General features: G+C 48.9%; 2 protein-coding genes across 2 annotated transcripts; one reads left to right on the forward strand and one right to left on the reverse strand.

The window, feature by feature from the left end:
* The first annotated feature begins 2,588 nt into the window (after positions 1-2,588).
* On the forward strand, positions 2,589-25,865 carry DNASE2B (deoxyribonuclease 2 beta). The gene is made up of 6 exons (XM_066597854.1): positions 2,589-2,759; positions 9,728-9,899; positions 12,796-12,874; positions 22,062-22,223; positions 23,490-23,687; positions 25,431-25,865. The coding sequence occupies exons 1-6, from the start codon at positions 2,635-2,637 to the stop codon at positions 25,778-25,780; spliced, it is 1,086 nt and encodes a 361-aa protein (XP_066453951.1). The 5' UTR covers positions 2,589-2,634; the 3' UTR covers positions 25,781-25,865.
* PPIL1 (peptidylprolyl isomerase like 1) lies at positions 5,364-6,824 on the reverse strand. Its single transcript, XM_066597855.1, has one exon. It carries the CDS (start codon positions 6,781-6,783, stop codon positions 6,277-6,279), a length of 507 nt encoding a protein of 168 aa, XP_066453952.1. The 5' UTR covers positions 6,784-6,824; the 3' UTR covers positions 5,364-6,276.
* Positions 25,866-27,472: the final 1,607 nt, after the last annotated feature.

The following is a 27,472-nucleotide window of genomic DNA, read 5'->3' on the forward strand; positions in this document are numbered from 1 at the left end:
TTCCGAGTAACTCACTACTCGCACGAAAAGATTCGGGGGGGAGGGGCGGGAATGAGCGGGGGGTTGCAGAAGGCAGTGGGGGGGGGGGGGGGGGGAGAGCTCCCCCCTGTTCCCCACTGCTACCCCCCCCCCCTGCTCCACCACGCCGCCCCCCAAATCTTTTCGTCCGAGTAGTCAGTTACTCGGAAAAAGCGGTGCTCGAGTGCAAAAACACCCAAACCGAGTACGCTCGCTCATCTCTAATGATTAGTATTACATCGCTGTGTTGTGAGCCCTGAATATTGGGTGGGACAATTTGTTTTTTGTTGTTTTTAATTTAGACATTTTTCTGTATTCCTGTGTTTACTAATAAAGAACTCACTATTGTCATTTTTGGATGGGGCGGGGCTTTGTTTTTTCATTACACTACTGTGCAAAAGTTGGAAAAAATCCTGCAAAGAAGAAAGTTTTTCAAAAATAGAAAGCATCAAATTGGCTCCAAAGTTATTCTGTAGCAGAACAACAACCCCCAACATCCAGCCAATGTCACTAAAAACCATCTTCGGAGTAAAGAAGAACAAGGAGTCGTGGAAGTGCAGATTCGGCCCCACAGAGCCCTGATCTCACACCATCCAGTCTGTCTGGGATCACATGAAGAGACAGAAGGATCGGAGCGAGCCAACATCCGTAGAAGATCCGTGGTTAGTTCTCCAAGATGTCTGGAGTAACTTCCCTGCCGCGTTCCTTCAAAAACTGTGTGCAAGTGTAACTTAAAGAACTGATGAAAGTAAAGGGCGGTCACACCAAATACTGATGGGATTATATTTCTCTCTTGTTCATTCACTTAACATTTTGTTAATAGACCAAAAAACTATTAAAGGGATTGTCGAAGAGGAAACATTTTTTTTTTAAAAGGGCCGTCCAGTGTTGAAACATAATAAAGAGCTCATTCTCACCTCTTATCACTCCACGCTGCTGGCTCCAGCCTCCTCACTGATGTCATTTCTACAGGCTGGACCCGTCTACACACAGGCTGCTGCAGCCAATGACAGTGCTCAGTGATTGTTGCTGAGCCCTGTCATTGGCTGCAGGGGAATCTATGCGGGGCGTCACTGGCTGTAAACAAACAATGCTGAGGAGACCCAGAGCTGACCATGAGATCTGAGAATGACTTCTATGAGCTTTTTTATTATGTTTCCACACTGGGGCAACCCTTTCTAAAAAAAATTATCTCAGACATCCCTTTTAAGACTTATATTTTTGAAAGCATTCTTACTTTGCAACCTTTTTTCTAACTTCACCAAAATGATCGTTTTATTTTCTCATAAATCAGAAGACTTCTTTAAGCCATAAGCCCTTAGCACTCTAGCTCTTTATGGGTTAGAGGTCTCGCTGTTATCACCCTCCCTGGTTATTGCAGGGTGCAATATTGTCAATGCAGCTGCATTCCCTGCACATGCAGCTCACCCTGTAGTCCATGAGTGGCCCCAACCTCTCCCTCTTCCTGACAGTAGTCATGTGTACATTATCCAAAGACTGGTATATATTGGATCTGCTGTTGTGACGCTCCAAAACAACCAGCCAGTAGTAGTAGGACTGTAACACCCGCTGCCTGCGGTCGGCAGTTTTCTTCTCGTTCTCCTCCCACCATTTGTAGCCCTCAGCATTTTCAGCGCCCTCTGTGTAAGATACCGCACCATCTCCTCTACACACTGTACTTCTCATAAGGTGCACATACACCCAACTTTCCCATTCCCATCCAATCCGGACCGTCTCCTAGTTATTTAAGGTACCGCTTCCCTCAATGATATTAGTTTTGATTGACTCCCAGCTTTCCCATCTTCTCCTGTCCTTACCTTGACCAGGATTTATCTAAATGCTGCCTGCCTGACTCTTTACTCAAGAACCCACCTGCCCTGACCTCAACTTGTAATGTCGACTACCTGTCCCTGCAGTACCGCGCTCCGCGCCTCTCACCTGTCATTCATTCATAGGCATTGGGACAATGGTTACATATTGCTCATTTTGGGTTGTGAATATGGAGCGATTTGAGGTTCGGCACTTGTTTTTATTGTGGCAACCCAACCTTCAATGTGCTCTTTTACTATGCTACAAGGTGAGCCGGTCCATATATGGAGGGTTCCTAATGGAGTTCCAGGTCACACTTGAAATGTGTCAATCTATGACTATATATGAGCCAGAGGAGCGCATCCCACTGCTGAACCCTCAGGATAGCTTGTATTACATCTGGAATATGAACAGTAAAAGGGCTTATCCCAAAATGTGAAATCCAATACACACAAGGAGCCTCCGAGAGCCTCTTATAGGCCAAGGGGGAACCAGTTTTAGGGCCTCCGGTGACAAGACCGTCCATCTAATCACCACAACTCATCATTACAGATCTGCCTGAGATGGAACTGCAGGACGGGCTTGGTTGCAGAATGACAACTTCTTCTGGGGGCCGGAGTGATTTGACAAGAGTGTATATATGGGGCAGTCGGACTTGTAGGTCGTCTAGCGACAAGAGGCTCCTGGAATCGTTCCGGTGATCCCGGCTGCTACATAACTTTGCACATAGGGTCGATGACACCGATCACATGATGTTACTTCCTCTCTGAAGAGGATCAGAGACGAGGGGACTTCTCCTTCACAGCAATGTATGAATCATTCAGAGAGAAGATGTCGGGGCTGCGGGCGTTCTTTGTGATTTGTATGTTTGCCGTTTCTCGTGTTACGTGCGAAATCGCTTGTCGAAATGAAGCTGGAGATCCAGTAGACTGGTAGGTGATGAGCACTCAACTGATCTGCGGGTCTGAGCATGCACCAGATTTACCATTCAAGGGGTTTTCTGCCCATAGGCTTCCATATTGATGAGGTGTGATCATGAGGGTCTGACCTCTGGGACCCCCACGCTCTCTGAAACCATCCTACAGCCCTGTTTCAGGAATTACAATTCCCCCACCAAAACACTAACGACATAGATAATTAAGGAGCCACCGATACGTATGGTGGGAATACACCCTAAAACGTGGACCGCCTCTCTCCATGACGCATTATTCTTATGGCCACATTTTAATGTCTTGGACCCCGGGGAGGCGATGAATGAGTCATTAGACGCACCACTGGGATTTGCAGTACGTTTCAGCCATCTGAATGACACCTAAGGGTCTGTTTACCTTTTTCCTGGACTCAACTATTAATAACATCCTAGTTGCGGCTCCCCACCGATCAGCTTTCGGAAGAGGTTGTGACGCTCGCATGAGCACTGCGGTCTCTTCTCAGACATGTGATGTCACATTTATCGGTCACATGGCCTGAGAGCAAGTCACTCCCTACAAATGAGCGAGATGGAGCTGCTATACCAGGCATCACCACTATACAATGTACGGCGCTGTGTTGGGAATAAAGTGGCAGCGGCGCTCACTGGAGCTCTGTGGCCGGTTCAAGCACTTAACAGAAAGATAGAAGCTACTTTTCTATCTTGTATCATCGCTGCAATAGAAAAATCACACGAAATAGACCATGGAAGACAATGCGGTCTGTCCCAGTGCGAGCTTAGAGCGTCTCGCAGCGCATAAAACTCTTGCAAGAACCTTGCTTGTGGGAATCAACCTCAACGGAGACGCATCCCGGCTATAGAAGGAAGAACGGAGGCCTCACTGGTGACGGCGACGCAGCGCTCCGAGTGTAGCTGGAAGGACTGGTAGAACGGGGAGGGATGGGGGGTAAGCAAGGAAATGGGGAAGCAAAGAGTCAATGCGAGGTGAAAGAACATAAGATGAAGAATGTGATGTACAGCCGACAAGTGGGACAAGGTGCGGACTGTCAGCAGCTCCTCCACAAGTGGGACAAGGTGCGGCAAGTGGGACAAGGTGCGGACTATCAGCAGCTCCTCGACAAGTGGGACAAGGTGCGGACCGTCAGCAGCTCCTCGCTCATTACACTAAAATATTCCAAGATGCTCGAACATTCAGATCTCTGTTGTCACACAATTGTCCCTCCCTACCTGCCCTGAGAACAATCAGGGGCGCCGGCAGCCGCTCGTCTCTCTCCGCTGATCAGATGGGCACATATATTCGCCCTCCTCTGCTAAACACCTCAATCAGCGTCGTGTAGCTGTCGCAGCACCCTGTTTATCAAGCTACCACTGGTGTCTGTATGGCGGGATGTCAGCAGCGTCTGCCCCAAAACTCAGACCACTTGTTGCGGGTTTATCGCATATTCCTGTACGGAATTCCCACCCTAATTGGGACGGCGATATAATTGACACGCTGCGGAACTGAATTTGCGCCACATGTCAGTTTCCACGCGGCTTTTGTGCAGATGATTTCCGCGGCTAGTGAACGAGACTTTCAAAATCTCCTCCACTTTGCAGCCCCTGTAAATGCCATGGAGTTTCCTGGGGGTCCGCACGGACATTCTGCAGCACATCTGCCCCATGTGAACCCTAAATGGCGCAGATCAGCGGGAGACGCGTCCCGCCGGCGCTAATATATATCAGATCTGAGCAAAGGGTTATAAACATCCCAACTGCAGGTCGTCCTCCATCCACAAGATAGGGGATAACTTCTGATCGATGGGGGTCTCACCATTGAGACCCCCACTCCCCCTCACTGTGCGGTTCCTGCACCCCCTGCCGTGAGGAGATGGCTGAATGGAGCGCTGATCATATTAGCACCTCATTCACTTCCAATGGGACTGCAGGGATGGGCGAGTGGTGCCCGCTCGGGTATTTCAGTCAGCCCCCTTGAAATGAATGGAGCGCTGACCGCACGTTCTCAGCCAGTGCTCCATTCACAGCGACCCCCACAGTGACAGGAGTCCTGTATTAGAGATCAGCGGTGAGACCCCCACAGTGACAGGAGTCCTGTATTAGAGATCAGCGGTGAGACCCCCACTGATCAGCACGTTATCCCCTATGCTGTGGATGGACGATGACTTGAACGTCTGGTCCCTCTAAAAGGCTTGTCGGGGAAAGGGGGGGTGGGGGGTGGTGTTGATGAGCTATCCTATGATGATCAGCAGCGGCTGCAGCGCAGGACCCCCACTGATCAGCGGACCCCCAGCACGGCTGTCATTGCAGTGCAGATTATACACCGCATTGCAGCAGCCAGATTGGCAGAGTGGTATTGCCTTTAATGTTCTGTGCCCGCCAACCCCTCTGCCAAGCGACGGTCAGTGCCATCTGCTCCTGCGCGGGCCATAGTGACAGCAGTGCCAGGAAGCAGCAGGCCATGGCGGGGATCCCAAGTGGTGGACCCCCGACGATCATCTGTTGCTGACCAATCCTGAGGATAAAGGTCAGCAATAGAAGAATTCCAAAAAGTTCGTCAGGCGGCACCAGCCGCTGAACGCACATGAAGTGACGGGACGACGATCGGTGCTCAGTTTTAATGAAAAAAACAAAACTTTATTGCTACAAAACACAATGAATAGAAAAAGTAAAATATTAGCAAAATCGTCCACAACGTATGAGGGGTCCGGGGGGCGGGACAGGCCAGAAAGGAGAAGGAGGCCCCCAACGCGTCGCATCGGGGTTCAGACGCGTCCAGAGAGTATGTTGGGGTCCAGACACATCTGTGCAGAAGGGTCCTTGGAGTATAAGGGGGTCCGGACAAGTCTGTGCAGTATGTTGGGGTCCGCACAGTACTTTGGGGGTCCAGACAAATCCGTACTGATCAGTCCTTGTTGTATAAGGGGGTTCGGACACATCTGTGCAGTATGTTGGGGTCCGCACAGTACTTTGGGGGTCCAGACATGTCCGTACTGATCAGTCCTTGTTGTATAAGGGGGTCCGGACAAGTCTGTGCAGTATGTTGGGGTCCGCCCAGTACATTGGGGGTCCAGACACATCCGTACTGATCAGTCTGCTCTGTGTAAGGGGTCTGGAATGTCCGTACTGATCAGTCCTTGTTGTATAAGGGGGTCCGAATTACACAGTACGTTACAGTCTGGGCAGTATTCGGGGGGTCCGCACATTTGGGGGGTCTAGATACATCCGTACTGAACAGTCCTTGGAGTATAAGGGGGGCAGACATGTCCGCAGTTTGTTGGGGTCCGCACAGTTTGTTGGGGTTTGCACAGTTTGTTGGGGTCCGCACATTTGGAGGGTCCGGACACATCTGCACAGTACTGGGGGGGGTCTAGTTACATCCGTACTGAACAGTCCTTGGAGTATAAGGGGGGCAGACATGTCCGCAGTTTGTTGGGGCCCGCACAGTGTTCAGGGGTCCGCACAGTTTGTTGGGGTCCGCACAGTGTTCAGGGGTCCGCACAGTGTTCAGGGGTCCGCACCCCTCAGCCCTGCGGATTGGCCCGCAGGATCTTGACCTCGTCCAGCGGCCGGTCCTGGCTGTCCGTCTCCACCATGCCCAGCCGGTTGAGGGTCCCCAGGCCCTGGCACACTCGCCCGAAGATGGTGTGCTTGGCGTCCAGCCACTGCGACGGGGCGAGCGTCAGGAAGAACTGGCTGCCGTTCGTGTCTGGCCCGGCGTTGGCCATAGCGAGGATCCCGGCGCCGGTGAACTTCAGCTCCGGGTGCAGCTCGTCTGCGAAGTGCTTCCCGTCATAGATGGAGCCGCCGCCGCGCCCGGTGCCCGTCGGGTCTCCGCCCTGCACCATGAAGTCCTTGATGATGCGGTGGAACTTGGTGCCGTTATAGTAGCCGCGGCGGGAGAGCTCCGCGAAGTTCCGGCACGTGAGGGGGGCATGCTCCCAGTACAGCTCCACCGTGATGGGGCCCATGCTGGTGTCCAGGGTGACGGCGGACGGCCGCCAGTTGTCCGGTGGGATCCCCGCCATCATGCACACATGCGGGAGGGGGACTTCCGGGTGCCAAGCCTCGTTCTCACTCTGCGCGACGCTGCTCTTATAAATAAAGATGTATTTGAATATACACGCTAAACCGTCAGGTGACCGCAGCAGCCAATCAGATCGCTTCTCTCATTTTCAAACGTCCTTAAGGAAAATAAAAGCTGGGATGTGATTGGTTGCTAGGGGTGGCAGTGGGTCTGTCTCTATGGGAGTAAAACCCAGATAGGCTCTTTATAAATGGTAATATTACAAGAAATGTATCACTGGTGGCTCCACCCTGCGGGGTCCCTTCAGGGTCTCTGCTCCGGGTTTAGAGGATACAAACTGGAAATAAAACGGAACCCCTTTGTCCCTCGTTGATTGCAGCAGGGTTACAAATAAGCCAAAAGCAAACAAGAAAGGCCCCAGTTTGCCTCCATTCCATCAGGTTTCCTTCTTTTAGACGGGAGAATAGCGCAGTCTGCAGCGTTATTTTTCTGTCTAAAAAACGGAAATCTAACGGAATGGAAGCAAACAAAGACCGTTTTTTTGAAACCCAACTGAAATCAATGGAGAAAATAATTAAGTTTTTTTCCGTTCTACATCAGTTTGTCCGCTTTCACATCAGCGACGCGGGTTCCATTTTCCTGCTCCTTTCGAGGAGGAGGAAAGGTGAATCCTCCGTCCAAATGGATCTGTCTTATGACGAAACTGAACAGCGCCGAACGGGCCCCATTGACTATTGCATGTAAAGTCAGCCGTTCCTCCAAAAATGAATCAGAAAGAGTCCCTGAACTGACCCTAACGCAGGTCTGAGGGCAGCCTCACCTGAACTGACCCTAACACCGGTGTGAGAGCTGCCTCACCTGAACTGACCCTAACACCGGTGTGACAGGAGTCTCACCTGAACTGACCCTAACACCGGTGTGACAGGAGTCTCACCTGAACTGACCCTAACACCGGTGTGAGAGCTGCCTCATCTGAACTGACCTTAATGATAGTGTGAGAGCAGCCTCACCTGAACGCTGAAACAATCCCTCTGCTGCGATTTTTAATCCTCGCATCGCAGCTTGCCCTTAAACATCGCTAATGGAAAGGTTGTCATAGAACAACATGTGCAGGACTTTCCTGCGAGAGCTCACACTCTCGCATCGCACTGAAAACGCACGATTATCTCGCCAGTGGAAAGGAGCCCTAACACTGGTGTGAGAGCTGCCTCACCTGAACTGACCCTAACACTGGTGTGAGAGCTGCCTCACCTGAACTGACCCTAACACTGGTGTGACAGGAGCCTCTCCTGAACTGACCCTAACACTGGTGTGACAGCAGCCTCAACTGAACTGACCCTAATACCAGTGTGACAGCAACCTCACCTGAACTGACCCAAACACCGGTGTGACAGGAGTCTCACATGAACTGACCTTAATGCCGGTGTGAGACCAGCCTCACCTGAACTGACCCTAACACTGGTGTGAGAGCTGCCTCACCTAAACTGACCCTAACACCGGTGTGACAGGAGTCTCACCTGAACTGACCCTAATGCCGGTGTGACAGCAGCCTCATCTGAACTGACCCTAACTCCAGTATGACAGCAGCCTCACCTGAACTGACACTAATGCCAGTGTGACAGCAGCCTCACCTGAACTGACCCTAACACCGGTGTGAGAGCAGCCTCACCTGAACTGACCCTAACGCCAGTATGACAGCAGCCTCACCTGAACCAACCTTAACGCCGGTGTGACAGTGGCCTCACCTGAACTGACCCTAATGCCAGTGTGAGAGCCATTCATCACTCGCGTGACCCTTGCCGCTAATCACCAACCTCAGAAGCCACACATTGTTTATACATACATGACCACTGAAGCTAATGATTGGCTGCAGCGATCACATGACTGACGGACATGACATTATGGGAACACAGTAATCAGGTGTGTATAGAATATTGGGGCTCATTTACCAACAGCGTAACTTTATACAAGTTCCCGACAGTTGTAATCATATTTCTAAAAGAGGTGAATGGCGCTTGTAAGGGCTTCTACCCGCTAGCGTTTTTTTTAACGCTGCGATATCGCTGTGCTTTTTTCAATGGGACTTTTTAATGTTAAAGTTGCATCGCACAAAAATCGCAAAAGCAAAAATTTGCGATTTTTGTGCGATGCAATTTTAACATTAGAAAGTCCCGTTGAAAAAAACACAGCGATATCACAGCGTTAAAAAAAAACGCTAGCGGGTAGAAGCCCTTAATGAGGTGAATAATTAGAAGTCCTGCAAAACTGATAGATGCGCCAAAAATGTATAACGTTTACAAAAGAGATGCGTGCAGCCAGGAAATAATCAATGGAGGAGATGCGCCAAAAATAATGTAGATGCGCCAAAAATAATGTCGATGCGACAAAATGTGAATTTGTTCAAGCTCATTTACCCCAGAGAGCGCGCCGAGCGTTCGCATTCAGAGCCGTAAAAGGCTGTTGTTTCACTTATATCCTAAAAATGTTTGGAAAGTTTATGTAAGAGCACTGCGAGCGCCAAAAATAATGGGATTCTCCAAAATAGCTTGGATGCGCCATAGCCTGTGCTAAACCGTTACCTTCACTTTATAGACCAAGTTTTATGCTTGTTTTCTGACATTCAGTTTCTTAAATATGTCGAAAACATCTGACCCATAGAGGCCACGCCCACATTCGTAAGACTGGCAGAGCCATTTGCAAATTTCCATTCTTTTTGGCGCAAATCAAATGTAAATATATCGTAATTCTGGCACAAATATGAGCTTCATAAATAAGCCCCATTATGTAACAGAAATATCTGAGCAGCGCCAAAGGCGTTCGTGCGTTCTGCGGAGAGCTGCTGATCACGAACTCCACCAGTCCGACATCTGAGGCCATGATTTACACTTTTTTCCCTTTTATGCCTCTTTTTCACGTCCCGTTCACCAAATCTCTTTTGTATTTCATAGGTTCGTGGTGTATAAGTTACCGCAGCATATGATCAATGAGACTCACGGATCCGGACTGGACTACTTGTATCTCGACTCGAAAACACAAGGCTGGCAAGTCAGCAAATTCCTCATCAACACGACCGAGGGGGCCGTGGGACGAGTGCTGCAGCAGCTCTACCGGTCCTATAACGTGAGTGCAGACTTCACCCTCTACCTATTTATTATGTTATGGGAAGCTCTAAATACTCGGGCCGGGGCGTCCCAATAGCAAGCAGAGGCATGGCATATGGTCAGCGGTGTAAAACACAATGTACATGGTGGGGCAGATATCCTGGGCGCTCAGAGGCGTAACTTGAAGCTCCTGGGCCCCAATGCAAAATCTGTAACAGGGCCCCAACTATAATACTTCATTCATAGTACCGGGCTCCCTACCGTATATGGAGATGAGAGGCCTCTGCATCCCCTATAATTCCGCCCCTGCCTGGGACTACACTCTTTCCCACCTATAGCAGAAGTTGTCATTTCCTGTAAAATGGGCATGCGGTTCCATCTCAGGCAGATATGTAAATGATGAGAGTCATGATTAGATGGACGGTCTTGTCACCTCCTCCTAAAAGTGGTTTCCCCCTTGGCTTATAAAAGGCTCTCGGAGGCTCCTTGTGTAGTGGCCTCTTCTTCCACTTGTGTAGAGCTTGTTGACCACTAGACGCCCCTACGACGCAGAGACGAGACCCCATTACCAGAGTCTGAGAGGGGCGCATTATTAGGATGTGAGAAGCTGGATGGTTAATCGATCAATTGTCCCCCACTGGCCGTTCTGACCAGACTGTTAGGAGGTGTTGGGACCAGTGGATGAGGGCACATAAGGTGACCGGGCTCAGGACACCCCCTACAGACCACCAGTAGAGAGGAGCGTCTGACCAGACTGTTAGGAGGTGTTGGGACCAGTGGATGAGGGCACATAAGGTGACCGGGCTCAGGACACCCCCTACAGACCACCAGTAGAGAGGAGCGTCTGACGAGAGTTTCAGGAGGTGTTCGGACCAGTGGATGAGGGCACACAAGGTGACCGGGCTCAGGACGCCCCCTACAGGCCACCAGTAGAGAGGAGTGTCTCACCGGACTGTTAGGAGGTTTGGAACCAATGGATGTGTGAGGGCACACAAGGTGACCAGGCTCAGGACGCCCCCTACAGACCACCAGTAGAGAGGAGCGTCTGAACAGACTGTTAGAAGGTGTTGGGACCAGTGGATGTATGAGGGCACACAAGGCGACCGGACTTAGGACCCCCGACAGACCACCAGTAGAGAGAAGTGTCTGAACCGGCTTGTTAGGAGGTGGGAACCAGTGGATGTGTGAGGGCACACAAGGTGACCGGGCTCAGTACGCCCCCTACAGGCCACCAGTAGAGAGAAGCGTCTGACCAGGCGGTTAGGAGGTGTTAGGACCAATGGATGGGGGCACACAAGGTGACTGGGCTCAGGATGCCCCCTATAGACCACCAGTAGAGAGGATCATCTGATCGTCTGACAAGCATGAGCAGATTGAGATAGATGGCGCCATTGGTACAGGTTCCTGTGTCTGTTGGAACTATTTCCAGGCGCTTGGCTGAAGGACATTTGGTCTCACAGCCACTATTACGTATGTGGCCTTTGACACCCACCATCGCCTCCGTTCGCAGGGTTGTCGCGAACGATGAAACTGGACGCTACGGAGAGGAACCGGGTTGTCTTCAGCAACGTATCCAGGTTTAGTTTGCACGCTGACAAAAGCCGTGTTTGTGTCTGGAGGCCTTGGGGTGAGCGCCCCAATCCTGCCTTTGCTGTGGAGTGTCACACTGCCCCCTCCTGGTGTGATGGTCTGGAGGGCCATCCCATAGGACAGTCGGTCCCCCCTAGTAGTGGTATATGGAACAATGACAGCTCAGCGATATGTTCAGGACATCCTGCAGCCACATGTGTTCCTCTCATGGCGGCTTCCAGCAGGATAATGTATGGCCACTACAGAGAGGAGACAGCTAGACCAGAGTTGAAGCCTAGTGTGGCGTGAGAGGTAAAAAACAAAGCAGAGGAAGATTCCTGGTACCCAGATGCTAAGCGTTGACCTCCTGCGTACTCCAATAAAGCAGTTAAAGGGGTTTTCCCGGCAGCGCTGGCTGTCAGATGTGGGATACACCGGGGTCGGACCGAAAGCTGGACCCCTATGTTGTGGTCGGCACTCGTTATTAAAATCAATGGCACACCAGATGGCAATTACGATCTCCAGCAACTGCACAGGGGTCGGAGCAGTGTCTTCCGCTCCAACCCCAATGTATTCGTGGTTCTGTCAGTGGATGCACAATCAGCTGATCGGTGAAGGTCCAGAGCGACAGATCTCAGCCGACCCACTACTGATGACCAATCCTGAGGATAGTTCATTAAGAGTATTTTCCATGGAAAACCCCATTCAACATGCAGCAGGATGGTGAGATCAATCAATGGCTTCCATGATACGAATTCTGCAATCTGCACCTTCGCTATCAACATGCCCATCAAAATGTCCAGCCATACTGGCAATGGGGCCACCGGGAGAAGAGGGGCACAATGTGGTCTATCCCTAAAGAGATGTGGCCGTGTCGGCAACCTCAAGTAAGTCCCCTAAGCCTATCCCGGATTGGGAGACCGCGCCTCCTGTCCCAGTGCAGGATTTTCAACTCTGTTGCCCAAGGGCCCATGCCAAGGTGGAGCCAGCCCTGGCGGGAACAATGTCTCTTTGGACCTTCTGTCTACCCACTGTGTAGGGAACTGCAGCACATCTCTGTCCAAGTAACCCTGCTAAAATAAGTGAGATCCACTGAAGAACAAGGTCCCCATTATCACACCTGTATATCAATGAGAACATGGAATAATAGATTTGGTTTCACCGGGAAGCAACAGCCTGTTTTTTTTTACCTCCCCACTTGGCATTTTGCGTGTTCTACAAAGTTTATTCTAGTGGGTGAAAGTTATCAAACTCCCTTTTTAATGTGAATGTGAGAATATGTAACATTTCCTGACATCCATCATTGCATCTTTTGTCTCAGTCTTACTTTCTTTCCATTCCCACAGAGAAACGACAGCGGATATCTGTTATATAATGACTCCCCCCCGGGTATGAACAGCTCCTTCACAAGAGGGCACTCCAAGGGTAAGTTACAATCCGCCTTTAGCGGCATAAGGTCTACTGGTTTTCGGGTTTCATTCCCTCCATCACTCTGATCCCCGCTGCTTGTTGAGTAGCTCAGTCACATTCCATATAAGCACGCGACTGCTGCAGCCAATCACTGGCTACCAATGCTGAAGCCAGTGATTGGCCGCAGCTGTCACATGCTTAGACACCCTCATGAGCTACCAGGAAGTGAACAAAGACCATGATCGCCGAAGCACCGGGGATCACAGCACAGAAAGGGATGACAGAGATGAGTATAGTCTGGTTTATTGTTTTACAAGAAGTCACATGACTTATTCTAAATATTTTACTTCCTCGAAAACCCCTTTAAGGCTGATATAGTCACATGACTTCAGTCTGTGACCCCATCCTGGGAAAGTACTTATTGCAGACATCCTTGGTCCAATAGCCATGAGCATCTACCAGTTTACCCCAATGTCTACCTTGCATAAACTGTACGACCAGGAAATGTTATCACAGATTTAACGCTGCACTACCATCCTTCGCCACTGCAAAATGTATGGTGCTGTGCCTAATATCTACTGAAGAAGCAGTAGCGCCCACCCGAATGCAGTCGCTATTTCAAATAGCTATTTGGCAGAAACCCACCGATCTGATATTGATGACCTATCCTAAGCACAGGTCATCAATATTTTAGCCCCAGAAAACCCCTTTAGCCCCTTAAGGACGCCCCTCTTTTTTTTCATGTTTGTTTTTCAAAAAAATCATTCCTTTTTCATGTTTCTGTTTACATAGCTGTGTGAGGTTTGCCTTTTGCAGGATGAATAGTATATTTCTATGGTGACATTTATTGTACCCTATAACTCAGTGGAAAAGTTTAAAAAAATTTTAAATGGAGTGAAATGGAAAAAAAACTGCAATTCTGCCAGTACCTTGGGGGGGGGGGGGTCTAGATTTCATGGGGTACACACCACATGCCATAACGGTATTCTGCGGGTCAGCACTATTACTGCAATACCAAATTTATACAGATTTACTTTTGCTTTACTACTTTTAAAAAATAAAATATTTTGCGGAAAAAATAAAAAAAAATTTCTGCCGCCATCTTCTGACTGCCAGAACTTTTTTATTCTTCCAGTGAGATAGCTGTGTGAGGGCTCCTTCTTTTGGCGGGACGTCCTACAGCTTCTATTGGTACCTATTTTGCTGCTCAGGTGACTCTTTCATTGCTTTTTATTCCTTGTTTTCTCGGAGATAGCGTGAGCAAAAATGCGCAATTCTGACTTGGTGTATTTTTTTTCTGGAAACGTTTACCATGTGGGATAAACGTTTTATAGACGCGGCGATTCCAAATATCAGTTGGTAGACTTTTTATCAGAGGGTCCAGGGTTCAAGTCCTCGGTCAGGTTACTTGTTGACTTAAACCAAAGTGTAAATTGTATTTTGGGGGGTAATAGGCTGAATTAGAGGGACATAATATTTTTTTCGTCTTTACATACTATGTAGTAACATAGTTTAGAAATGATGTTCTCCGCTACTTGTACTGACTTGTACTCCGCTACGGTATTTCCATCAACCCTCCTTGAATATGGTAATATATCAGGAGGGCTGATGGAAATAGCGGAGTACAGGTGCTCTTGTCCCATTGAGGATGAATGGAGCAGCATGTTCAGCCATCACTGCATTTAATCTCCTCACTGCGGAAGTTGCAGTAAGCCCACAGTGAGGAGGAGTGGGAGACGGGACCCCTGTTCTCAGGATCGTGGGGGTGTCAACAGCGAGACCCACACCCATCAGACTTTTATCACTTATCATATGGATAGGTGATAAAAGGTCATTATGGCAACCCCCTGGCTGTGAGAGGACTGTGTTGAGAGGCCAATGGCCTCTGTTAGGAGGTACTAGAGACTGAACGCTGCTAGAAGCCATAAGAGGAGAGAGAGTCACCACACTATTGCCCCAACCTGGTGAGGTACACTGGACTGGAACAAGGATCAAGAGAAGCTATGGTAGAGTCTTGCTTCTAACCTCAGACAAGCCTGGGTCGGTAGAAGCAGGGATTCCCACATAATGGATCCGTAAGTGAGGACAGCCTCAATTCTGACACTGGGTGTGCACACGGTTAGGTAGTAGTCAACTGGCCTGTTGCAACAACATGAACGACACTAAGGAGGACGTGCTGTTCAGCCAACTGTTGTCACTTGCAGTTTGGTTACTCCATCTGCTGCATCATATCCTGAATCCTTCTTCGTAATATTACCACCTACGACATCGGCACACTGACTAAAAAATACAGTCATGCTCACAGAATGATTTGCAGGAGTGACATCGAGGAAACAGGTGGGCAGGTAAGTATTAGATGTATATCCCTGGACTCCTTGATCGCTGTCCTGTAAGCATCATAACTTAGTTTATGGTGGTTATAGAATATTGCCGATTCCCTTTAAATGATACAATTCTGCAGCCACCACTAGGGGGAGCTCATGAGCTTACTGCAAACAGTTTTATTATTGAATTCAATGTATGATCAGTATGCAGTGAGCTCCCTCTAGTGTCTATTCTGGGTATTTGGAGATCTATATCACAAGCCACAGCTCCAACTGCTATAAAATGTACTAAGAAGTTCTTTAGCGCCAAATTTTAGACCATTTTACAAATTAGTCTTCAAGGGTTAGATATTCACTTTAAGGTTTAGCAAAGGTGATCTTATGTTTCACAGTGAGGCTTTGAGTAGCGATAGGAACTTTCTGGAAAGTCGAGGCTACATGGATGTTCAGTGTCACTGGAGGACATTTATGTGGCGTGATCCAGCGGCTTCCTTCAGCAGGCTGATATTACACCCGTTACATATATTGATGGGTCAGGCGGACGGTTAATAATTCTCTTCCTTCAATTATTACAGCACACGTATAGCGCTGCCCTAGAGTAACTTTACCAGGAATCGCTCCCGCTCAGTGCTTCACTAATTCATCAACATCGGAAACTGCACTTTGAACATTGAAAAGTCGACTTTGCAGAAAAGTGTTTTCTTACAAATTGTATAATGTGCAACTCGTCCTTAAAGTCCTGGAGAAACAGACAGAAACGCCCCGCATCAGATCCTCGGCGCTGCACGTCCCAGAACGGGGCACTTGTGGGAGTATATCTAGAACAGCGTCTCCTTTGCTGGCTCTACCTCCCCTCCTCTTCCCCTTGCTGTTGGGGTCCCCCAGGGCTCGGTCCTCGGCCCCCTTCTTTTCTCCATCTACACAGCCCCTATTGGACAAACCATCAGGAGATTTGGCCTCCAATACCCCCTCTATGCTGATGACACCCAGCTATACACCTCTGCCCGTGACATCTCTGCACCCTTCCTCCAAAACATCACTAACTGTCTGTCCGCTGTCTCTAACACCATGTCCTCTCTCTACCTAAAACTAAACCTCTCTAAAACTGACTTACTGGTATTTCCACCCTCCACTAACCGACCTCCTCCTGACATCTCCATCTCAGTGTGTGGCGCCACCATAACTCCTAGACAACACGCCCGCTGCCTTGGGGTCATATTTGACTCTGATCTCTCCTTTACCCCCTACATCCAATCTCTGGCCCGAACATGTCAGCTGCACCTCAAGAACATCGCAAGAATCCGCTCTTTTCTCACTGTGGACACGTTAAAAACGCTTACTGTTGCCCTCATCCACTCCCGGCTCGATTATTACAACTCGTTGCTGATCGGCCTCCCCTGCACCAGACTCTACCCTCTCCAATCCATCCTGAATGCGGCAGCCAGGCTCATCTTCCTGTCCAGCCGCTACTCGGACGCCTCTGTCCTGTGCCGCTCACTGCACTGGCTGCCCGTTACATACAGAATTCAATTTAAACTCGCTACCTTCATCCACAAAGCCCTCCACAGCGCAGCGCCCCCCTATATCGCCTACCTCATCTCAATCCATCACCCAGCCCGGGCTCTCCCCTCCGCTCTGCTAACGAAACCAGACTGCGCGCCCCTCTAATTTGAACCTCTCATTCCCGACTCCAAGACTTCTCCAGGGCAGCACCGGTCCTCTGGAACGCACTACCAAAGGCTACCCGAGCAATCCAGGACTCGCAGAACTTCAGGCGTGCTCTAAAAACGCACCTCTTCAGGGAGGCATACCGCATTCCCTAAACAAACCCCTCTGTACTCCGCCTGATAACATGCTCCCTGACCGTCATAAACCGCTCCTGCAGTCATACCGATCCTGCCGTCGCATAGCCAAATGTCTGACCATTGTCTATGTGTATAGCATCCCTCACTCTCCACCCCGCCATACCGTGCACATCTCCACCCCCTTTACCTTCTGTATCACCCCATTACTTGTAGTATGTAAGCTCGTTGGAGCAGGACCCGCACCCCTATTGTTTCCACCAACTGATTACTATGTAACCGTGGTTCTGTAATGTTTGTACTTTTGTCTTTCTGTATTCCCCTGTCTATGTAAGCGCTGCGGAATATGTTGGCGCTATACAAATAAAGTTTATTATTATTATTATTATAGAACAATGATCGGCGTCACAAACGGAAGGAAAGAAGGATCTTCTGTGCAGAAGTCTACAGACAAAGGGCTGCTGGGAGGTTTAAAGGGTCATAATAATAAGCTTTATATAGCGCCAACATATTCCGCAGCGCCGTACAGATAACACCAGACATTACATACAGCATTACACTAAAACCATTCAAATAGAATGGTCCTGCTTGAAAGAGCTTACAGTCTATAAGGAAATAGGGGGACACAAGAGCTTACAATCTATGAGGCAATAGGGGGAAACAAGAGCTTACAGTCTATGAGGAAATAGGGGGACACAAGAGCTTACAATCTATGAGGCAATAGGGGGAAACAAGAGCTTACAGTCTATGAGGGAATAGGGGGACACAAGAGCTTACAATCTATGAGGAAATAGGGGGGACACAAGAGCTTACAGTCTATGAGGAAATAGGGGGACACAAGAGCTTACAGTCTATGAGGAAATAGGGGGACACAAGAGCTTACAGTCTATGAGGAACAGTAGCGACACCAGAGGTAGTCGTGCTTGTTTTGTATAGTGGTCGGCCATCTTGCATATAGACAGGGCAGTATACATAAAGCTGTATGAGCCGCACAGCAGCCGCTATCCGTGTATGTGCAGATATCAGGTGTAGTAGGATGTATGGGGTGGGATACTGCTGTGACTGGCACAGGGTGGAGGTATCAGTGTGGTGACTGGCATAGGGTGGTGCTAGCAGTGTAGTGACTGGCACAGGGTGGAGGTAGTAGTGTAGTGACTGGCACAAGGTGGAGACATCAGTGTAGTAACTGGCACAGGTTGGAGGTAGTGTAGTGACTGGCACAGGTTGAAGGTATCAGTCTAGTTACTGGCATAGAGTGGAGGTAGCAGTGTAGTGACTGGCACCGGTTGGAGGACGTGTAGTGACTGGCACAGGTTGGAGGTATCAGTGTGGTGACTGGCATAGGGTGGTGCTAGCAGTGTAGTAACTGGCACAGGGTGGAGGTAGTAGTGTAGTGACTGGCACAAGGTGGAGACATCAGTGTAGTAACTGGCACAGGTTGGAGGTAGTGTAGTGACTGGCACAGGTTGAAGGTATCAGTCTAGTGACTGGCATAGAGTGGAGGTAGCAGTGTAGTGACTGGCACAGGTTGGAGGACGTGTAGTGACTGGCACAGGGTGGAGGTATCAGTGTGGTGACTGGCATAGGGTGGTGCTAGCAGAGTAGTAACTGGCAGAGGTTGGAGGTAGTGTAGTGACTGGCACAGGGTTGAGGTAGCAGTGTAGTGACTGTTACAAGGTGGAGACATCAGTATAGTGACTGGCACCGGTTGGAGGTAGTGCTCTGGATATGAATTTCTCCAGCAGGTTCTGGGGTATTCTGTAGCTTCCTAATTGCAAAACTCTGATATACGCATGGAAGAAGAATTCAGACGGAGACACGTGTCAGTGTGAAGCTTACAGAGAGTTCTGGGGAAAACCAATCCCAGAGCTTCTTTTATTAAAACACATAATACCTGCCCTTTATGGGCGTATAACATATTATTTTACGTAATGTATATTTATTTTTATTGGTTAAACTATAAAGAATCTCCTCCCCCCTCCCCACCTCCTCAGGCCCCGTGTACAGACTAGCCTTTGTCTCCTCAACACGTGGTTAGGCAAAGACAAGTTCCTTTGTCTCAGAAGTGTTGAGGTGGGGGTCCTGGAGGACTGAAGAGAAACCAACATTACTTTCAGTTTCACTGTATACCTATGTAATTTAACCCTAGAGTGGCTGCATTGGAACTTTACATTGGACTACTGTAATAGCACACTACAGAGTCAAATCACTACAGCTATGTAATACATCTAGTTTATACAAATCAATAGACATTTTACGCTAATTAATCATTTCTACTTTAGTAGTGTAGGGACTGGCCCAGGGTAGTGGTAGCAGTGTAGTGACTGGCATGGGTTGGAGGTAGTGAAGTGACTGGCACAAGGTGGAAACATCAGTTTAGCGAATGGCACAGGTTGGAGGTAGTGTAGTGACTGGCACAGGGTGGAGGTAGCAGTGTAGTGACTGGCACAGGTAGGAGGTAGTGCAGTGACTGGCACAGGGTGGAGGTAGGCGTGTAGTGACTGGCATAGGGTGGTGGTAGCAGTGTAGTGACTGGCATGGGGGGAGGTAGTAGTGTAGTGAGTGGCACAAGGGGGAGACATCAGTGTAGTGACTGGCTCACGTTGCAGGTATTGTAGTAACTGGCACACATTGGAGGTAGCAGTGTAGTGACTGGCATAGGGTGGTGGTAGCAGTGTAATGTCTGGCACAGGTTGGAGGTAGTGTATTGACTGGCACAGGTTGGAGGTAGTGTAGTGACTGGCACAGGTTGGAGGTAGCAGTGTAGTGACTGGCACAAGGTGGAGACATCAGTATAGTGACTGGCACAGGTTGGAGGTAGTGTAGTGACTGGCACAGTTAGAAAGTAGTGCAGTGATTGGCACAGGGTGGAGATAGCAGTGTAGTCTAGTGGCCCAGAAGGTCCTCCAGGGTAGTCACACAATCATCAGTCCTGTAACACCTAGCTATGTGCTCCTAGGAGACATAGGGGGTGCTGTACGTCGGAAAGACCCTATCTTTCCCCTTTTTCCACAAGTTTAAGCTAACTACTCGGCAACAGCTGGCTGCTGATTGGCTGCTTGTCATGCTATCCCTGATTGGTAGAGGGGGAAGGGTGAGAGCCAAAAGCCGGAAAATGAGTAGGGTGAGGCAGGATGTTAGGAGGAGTTTGAAGGGAAAGTGCGGGAGAGAAGCCAGGAAGTGAAGGAGGAGTTAGGGGGGGGTAGTAAGAAGGTTGTTGTCAGAGCAGGATGTGAGAAAAGATGCTCCTCGGGGGTAGGGGGGGATGAGAGGACTAACGTTGCCCGTTGCTTGAAGCAATTATTTACAGGCTTCCTGATCAAGCGCGATGTGGAGGAGAAAGTTTGGGACCCATCTACACAATAGTGTAGATGCCCCTGTTAACAGTAAAGCCAGGGAAAGTGAAAGCGGCCCATCTTTTAATCAACTTCACCAACTGCAGAATAGCCTTCTAGAAAGCATCCTCAGATAACTAGGACTGTGGGAATTCTACAGAGTAACCTCTAAATGCAAATAGAGAGAAAGTGTTGAAACTCAACTTGTGTTGTACTAAATTGAACTGTGGAGCAACGGTAATGGCGATACCTCTGCCATTACCGAAGGACTGTACTTGTTGTTTTGAATATTCCAAAAACGGAAGTAAACTGCGTAACTCCAGTTTGCAAATCAAAGCTACCAGGACTCGTATCAGGTATTTCATCATTAGCCCTTGGAGTCCCTGGAAAAGACACGCTGGCATCACGTGACAAACCACCGTCGATAATTGCAAACCCTAGTAACCCTTTTGCCACTGTGCGCGACCGATAGATTACAGAGCCACCTGTTTAGCCATGGTCTCCCCCACTTTGGCGCACCGCTTGGACGCTGCATGCAGTGACTGGCACAAGGTGGAGACACCAGTACAGTGACTGGAACAGGGTAAAGATAGTAATGTAGGACAGGAAGATGAGCCTGACTGCGGCATTCAGGATAAATTGGAGAGGAAAGAATTTAGTGAAGGGAAGGCTGATCAGTAGAGAGTTACAGTAGTCAGGGTGGGAATGGATCAGGGCAACAGTCAGAGTCTTTAATGTCTCCACAGTGAGGACGGATGCTGGGGATGTTTCATGTACAGATGATATAAGTAATCAGGTGATTGAATATACGGAGTAAAGGAAAGATCAGAATCAATTGTGAGGTGGGGGGGGGGGGGGGGGGGGTCATCTCCGGACCCTTTATTTATTGGGGAATTGGGGACCTTTGACTCCAATTTGCTGATTCAAACTGTCAGTCAGCTGAAGTTATGTGAAGTCCTGAATGCCACTTTCTTGCAGCAGGCGAGGGTCCTAGAGGGGGGCACCATCCATCAGGCATTTATGGCATGTCTGTGAATGGCCAGGAGGCCCACTGTGCAGGGATAAAACTGGGAAGGGCCCTGTAGCGCTAAGGCAGGACTGCAGCCCCTTCATTCCAGGACCCTGGCCACATGGGAAGTGCTTGGAGGTCCATCACACGAGGCTGATCTGTTACTGAAGTTTCTGCTATTGAACATCAGTTCTGTTCATCTAAATGGGTTTGTTTTGGCAAGAAGCGCGGGGATTTCTGCAAGCCCATGCAAATGTATCGGACATTCGTGCAACAAATCTGCCGTGGGCATCTACCCTTAAAGGGGCGGGCCACTCTCTGCTATAAACAGTGTGTTTTATTACAGGGCACGCTATAGAACCTCGGTACTTACTGGTCTCATGGCCCCCTGCTGCAAATGAAGACAACAGCAGTCACATGATTTAACCGCTTGACCGCTCTCTTGGTTGTTCTTCCTTACAAACTCACAACTTTGCCCACTACTACACAGGTGTACCGGCCCATTTGCCACCTACACATGTGCTGAATGAGTTTGACGCAGAAGTGGATGGAGATGGGGAACAGCTGGGGAAGCAGTCATGTAGATAATGGCCACCATATTCATATGTTACTGCCCATGGTTCAGCACTGCACAGAAGTAGACAGAACCAGGGGGGGAAATGCTTCCACTCACTTACAGCAAGCATGATTCGTGAAAACTGAAAACATTTCAGCATTTGCTTTCTCTTCCAGGAGTTCTGCTCTTTGACAGCTATCAGGGATTCTGGCTCGTTCACACTGTACCACATTTCCCGCCATTTCCAGGAGACGGCTTTGGATATCCTAATACTGGTAGACTATACGGCCAGGTAGCCTTATGTGTGACTTACAAATATAACCAGTTCAAGCAGATTGGTGGGTATTCTCGAGATCATTAATACAAACTATATGTAAAACTTTATGTAAAACAGAATTGTTCCATGGTACGATTTCGACCCCCGCCCTAACGCAAACTCATTGGTTGCCGAATCCACTGAACAAACATAGATGTGAGTGGGCTCCGAGTGAACATTCAGCGGTGCCAGAGGCCGCGGCAGGGAGCGGTCCGTCAAAGACCGAAAAACCAGCCAGAGGCCGCGGCAGGGAGCGGTCCGTCAAAGACCGTAAAACCAGCCAGAGGCCGCGGCAGGGAGCGGTCCGTCAAAGACCGAAAAACCAGCCAGAGGCCGCGGCAGGGAGCGGTCCGTCAAAGACCAAAAAAACAGCCAGTGGCCGCGGCAGGGAGCGGTCCGTCAAAGACCGAAAAACCAGCCAGAGGCCACGGCAGGGAGCGGTCCGTCGAAGGCCAGCAAGGACTGTTCAGTCGAGGACCACTTGCACGTGTTTATGTGTTTTCTGGAACCAATGAGCTTTAAGTGGGAGGTACACGCCAAAAAAATCGCACACCTCCCTGCAAAGTTGCTGGCAAGTCGTTGAAAGACAGCGATTACCTCTTTACACCAGACAATAACTATTCAACCAGACACTGGCATAACTATAGGGGATGCGGTTGCACCCGGGCCCAGGAGCCTTAGGGAACCCATAAGGCCTCTCTTCTCCATATAGGGAACCCAGTACTATGAATAAGGCATTATAGTTGGGGCCCTGTTGCAGGTTTTGCATTGGAGCCCAGGAGCTTCATTTTACGCCTCTGCTTAAGGGGGTTAAGAGAAGTTGGGGGCCCCAAGATAAACTTTTGAACCCGGGCCCATGAGCCTTTAGCTACGCCCCTGCTGAACCAGCAACTATTTTTAGGTGAACTGAAACAAAGCGACTAGTGACTGAATTCTCGCTCGTCACCCGGTTGGTGGCCATGTTTGCACGGAACAACTGTCGCTTACATTTGCTCTATCAAGCGACTATTCAGACGAAAGTTGTTCCATGTGAAGCCCCCCTTGGGCCCCTATTACATGGGAAGATCTGTCGAGGTCATTCCAGCGATAAGCGTTCTTGTGTTTTTACATAGGAACAATCCTCGCTCAGTGAATGGAGGCGGAGCGGAGCGGGGATCATCCCAACCTCCATTCACAGTACACAGGCCGCCATGCACTAATGAATGACTATTTACATGACTGATCGCTCACTCCGTTTTCTGCATGCGTTATGTAAGCCTAACATCCTGTCTTCCATTTGATGAAACAGCCGCCCAGTTGTTGTATTACAATCCAAACGTCTACAACTGCTCCCTCCCCGGCATCTGGCAAGAAGATCTGTGGGGCTTGTACAGAATTTGTCAAGGTTTGCGCTTCCCTTGGATAGAGACTACAAGACTCGCTTCACTGCAGTCGGCCCAAGGAGAATCCTTTCTGAACTTTGCAAAATCCAAATACTTCCAAGATGGTAAGCGTGCAGAATACAGCGCAGTGTGCAAAAAGGTGCACATAATAAGTACAGTAAATGCAAAAAGTCCAAAATCTAAAATGAGCACGGCTCTGGTGGATGAGGAAGGCTGGACTGGGAACATGGCATCTTTGTCCAGGCTTTGCTGTTGGACTTTATATACAAATGCATCATGTTAACTGACACCGGCCTTGTGTGAAATATCGGATTGAAGGAACATTGGCTTCCCCCTGCCACCTATGGACAAGATAGTTCAGCGCTTGTTAAAGGGTCACTATGATCTCCTTTTCTCTACAGGCCTATGTATTTCACATCTACTACTAGTCAGAATAGGAGCTATGCGGGAGAAACTTAGTGCAAGAACTGTACCGCCCAGCGGGCTGCCTGATGGGTTGGCGTCCTGCCCTTGGATCGACCCATTGTTATCGTGTCTATGGAGCCCTCTGTACACGGGTGTAGCCGTAGGGGGTGCAGAGGTAGAGGTCTCAGGCCGGGTTCACATCTGCGCTGGAATCTCTGTTTGGAAGTTCCATCGCAAATCCAGCCCAAAATACCTGAAGCATTAGCGCCGCATGCAGTGCTTTGTCTTCCGGTAAAATGCTGAGTGGAAGCCGATCGGATCCCATTGTAGTCAACGAGGTCCGTTCAGGGCTGTTCAGTTCCATCATAAGACGGATTCGTTCAGCGAGGGGATTCCCCAAGTGGAAAAGAGAAATGGAATCCCCGCTGCAGATGTGAAAGCAGCCTTACTCAGGTCTCGTTGTCTCAAGGGCTTTAATGTTCCTCTGCCATATAGAAAGGCATCAGTATTATATGTGCCACCTGGCAAGTGGGGGCCTTGCTGCAGTTTTTGCATTGAGGCCCAGAAGTTCCTGCTGCCCCGCTCTACTGGGGAACCACTTGCTAATATGGCCGTATGCAAGAGATATCTTAGTGACCTCCTACTTCAGATCTGTCATCCTCTATGGGCTAGAAAGAGCTGAAGCCTGAGATGCCTCTTTTATACTTACCTTCCTCAGCATTACTCCGCTGTCAACTTGCATGCGTCCCACAGACTACTTATGTGCGCCCATAGCCCTTTCATTGTGTGCCCATGTAGTCCACGGGCTGCAGGCAGCAACAACGAGGAAGGTAAGTGTTCTAGTGGCATCCCTACTATCAGCGCTTTAACTCCTATGAGTTCATAACTTTAGTTTATACCGTTCATAGGAGCTGAAGATTCCCTTTAAGCCTTGAAGGGGCTCACAGAATAGACTTTTATCATCTAGCCATAGGATAAGTGATTAAAAGCATGATCACCGAGACTCCTACCGATCGTGAGAATGGGGGTCCCGTGTCCCCCTCTCCTCATCATAGCAGGCTCGTGGCACTTACCTGCAGACTGGGTGTAGCGATGGCTGCCACTCCATTCATTTCAGTGCGATCAACTATCTCCAGCAGTCCCATTGAAAATGAATAGAGTGGCGCTGCGCATGTGTAACCGTCGCTCCTTTCAGTCTCCTCCTCCTTATTGCAGGGGGTGTAGTGATGTCACAGTGAGGAGAAGAGGGGTACACAGGACCCATGTTCTCGGGATTGGTGGGGGGCTCTGCAGTGAAACCCCCACCAATCAGACTTTTATGCATAAGTGATAAAAGTCTCTTCTGGTACAACCCTTTAAAAACCCTGTAGCCCCTTCCGCACCTCCGCTCCACCAATACTTATACCCGGGCCCTTTCTCATGGAATTGTCCTGTTCCAACAGATATCTTTGTAGCCTGGATGGCTCAGAAACTGGAGACGGATTTATTAACGGAAACATGGCAGCCAACGAAAGTGGTGGTCCAATCCAACTGTACGCTGCCCTGGCACGTATACACCATCAGGAAAATCAAACTCCCCACCGGCTCCTTCTACTCCCGCAGCGATCACTCGAAATGGTGCGTCTCCCGGTGGAGCAGAGACGGGTGGACGTGTATTGGAGACCTGAACCGATACCCTGAGCAGTTATGGAGAAGCGGAGGCTTCATCTGCACCCAAAACAGGCTCATCTATAAGGCGTTTAGGAACATTGTGGCGTTTTATAGTGACTGCAAAAAAGACAGACGTAACTGAGACTCGGATGGGAACAGCCGAGCCGTCTGATTGTATCGTCCAATTGCTCATCAGCGGTGCTTGGTATAAAAGGCGCTTGCATGTCCTTCCTTTGCAAAGGTGTCTCATTGGGTTTCCTGCTGTTTGGGTCTCGGTTGATGGTGAGATTTATACAGTAATGATTTAAAGGGATTTTATGGGACTATAAAAAAAATGTACTAGGCGGGGAATGGCTCCTGCGCTGGATGGTAGGCTCCTTTAACCCCTTGAGTGGCGGGTTTCCTACCACCCTGTCGTGCCCACCAGGGCAGGTTTTTTAAAATGGTCTAATGATTGAATTTCAACTAATTTTGCAGTTGCGTCTCAAGAGCCATAACTTTTTCATTTTTCCATTGACATGGCCATATAAGGGCTTGTTTTTTGCGGGACAAGTTGTGATTTTTTAAACAGGGGGGAGGAAAAAAAGAAATGGGGAAAAAAGAAAAAAAGGGGCCATGTCATTAAGGGGTTAAATAATGTATTACCTTCCTTCTCTGGGTCATTACGACGCATGGATATCACATGTGTGATTGTATTTTTGATTTTTTACAAAGTAAAGGGAGACAAGTGTTTTTATTATTTTTTTAATAATTTTTTAACTTTTTTTTTTTTATTTTACATTTTTTTTTGTCCCTTTAGGGGACTTCCACAGGGGACCCATCAGGACCCCCTGATCACATTCCGGGGGTCCGATGGTGACAGCCCTTTACATGCTGCAGTCACATAGACTGCAGCATGTAAAGGGTTAACACAGCAGAGATCGGAGGTTTTCTCTGATCTCTGCTGTAAGAGCTAGTACCTAGCTGTCCTCTGACAGCTAACAACCAGCTCTCCCTGCCACAGAGACCATCGGCTTGCTTCTGACAAGCCGATGGTCTCTATGGCAACCTGTAAACAAACCAGTGCAGGAGATTGCCGGCATATCGGCAATATGTTCTGCTGGTTTTTCAAAGCCCTTGCTTTGTTCTCTGTGGGTCTGTGCAGGCAGAGCACACTGTCACAGCTTGTGGCATTGTGCTCTGCAGCTCCCATAGTGATACATGGCCCGGAAATCTTCCGGGCTATGTTGCTATGAGCAGTGGAGCTCGTCCGGAAAATTTCCGGGCGTGCCACTCAAAGGGTTAAGAAGGTGAATACAGCTGATTTTATTTTAGTTTGCAACCTTTTCCTTTACCTGCCCACAGATTCTGGAAAATCCATTTAAAGTACAAGAGAGAAATGTAAATCCCGTCAATATTTGGTGTGACGCCCTTTACCTTCACAACAGCATCAGTTTACTGTCCATTGAAAGTTAAGCCCCATTTACACACAAAAATGAGCCTCCAGGAGTTGTATGGTCTATAGCTGGTCTGTTATCTGCATACGGCCCTTTGTTCTCCCGCAGGACTGCAGCTGATTACAATGTTATCAGTGCTCCCGTGGAGAAACACTGTGTCCGGTCCCTGCTATCAGCTCTCCGGCCGAACAATGGATTTTAAACTCAACTAAAAGTCATCGTTCGGCCAAAAGAAATCAATGTCCATCATTTACACGCAACGATTACCGCTCATAAGACATCGTTTAAGCAAATTTTGAGCAATAATAATTGTGCGTAAATGGGGCTTTACATATTCCTTGAAATTAATAGTAATTAGCAAAGGTTCTCTTTGGAGATAGCAAACTATTCTAATGCAA

The sequence above is a fragment of the Eleutherodactylus coqui genome, chromosome 3, assembly GCF_035609145.1.
Source record: "Eleutherodactylus coqui strain aEleCoq1 chromosome 3, aEleCoq1.hap1, whole genome shotgun sequence".
NCBI lineage: Eukaryota > Metazoa > Chordata > Amphibia > Anura > Eleutherodactylidae > Eleutherodactylus > Eleutherodactylus coqui.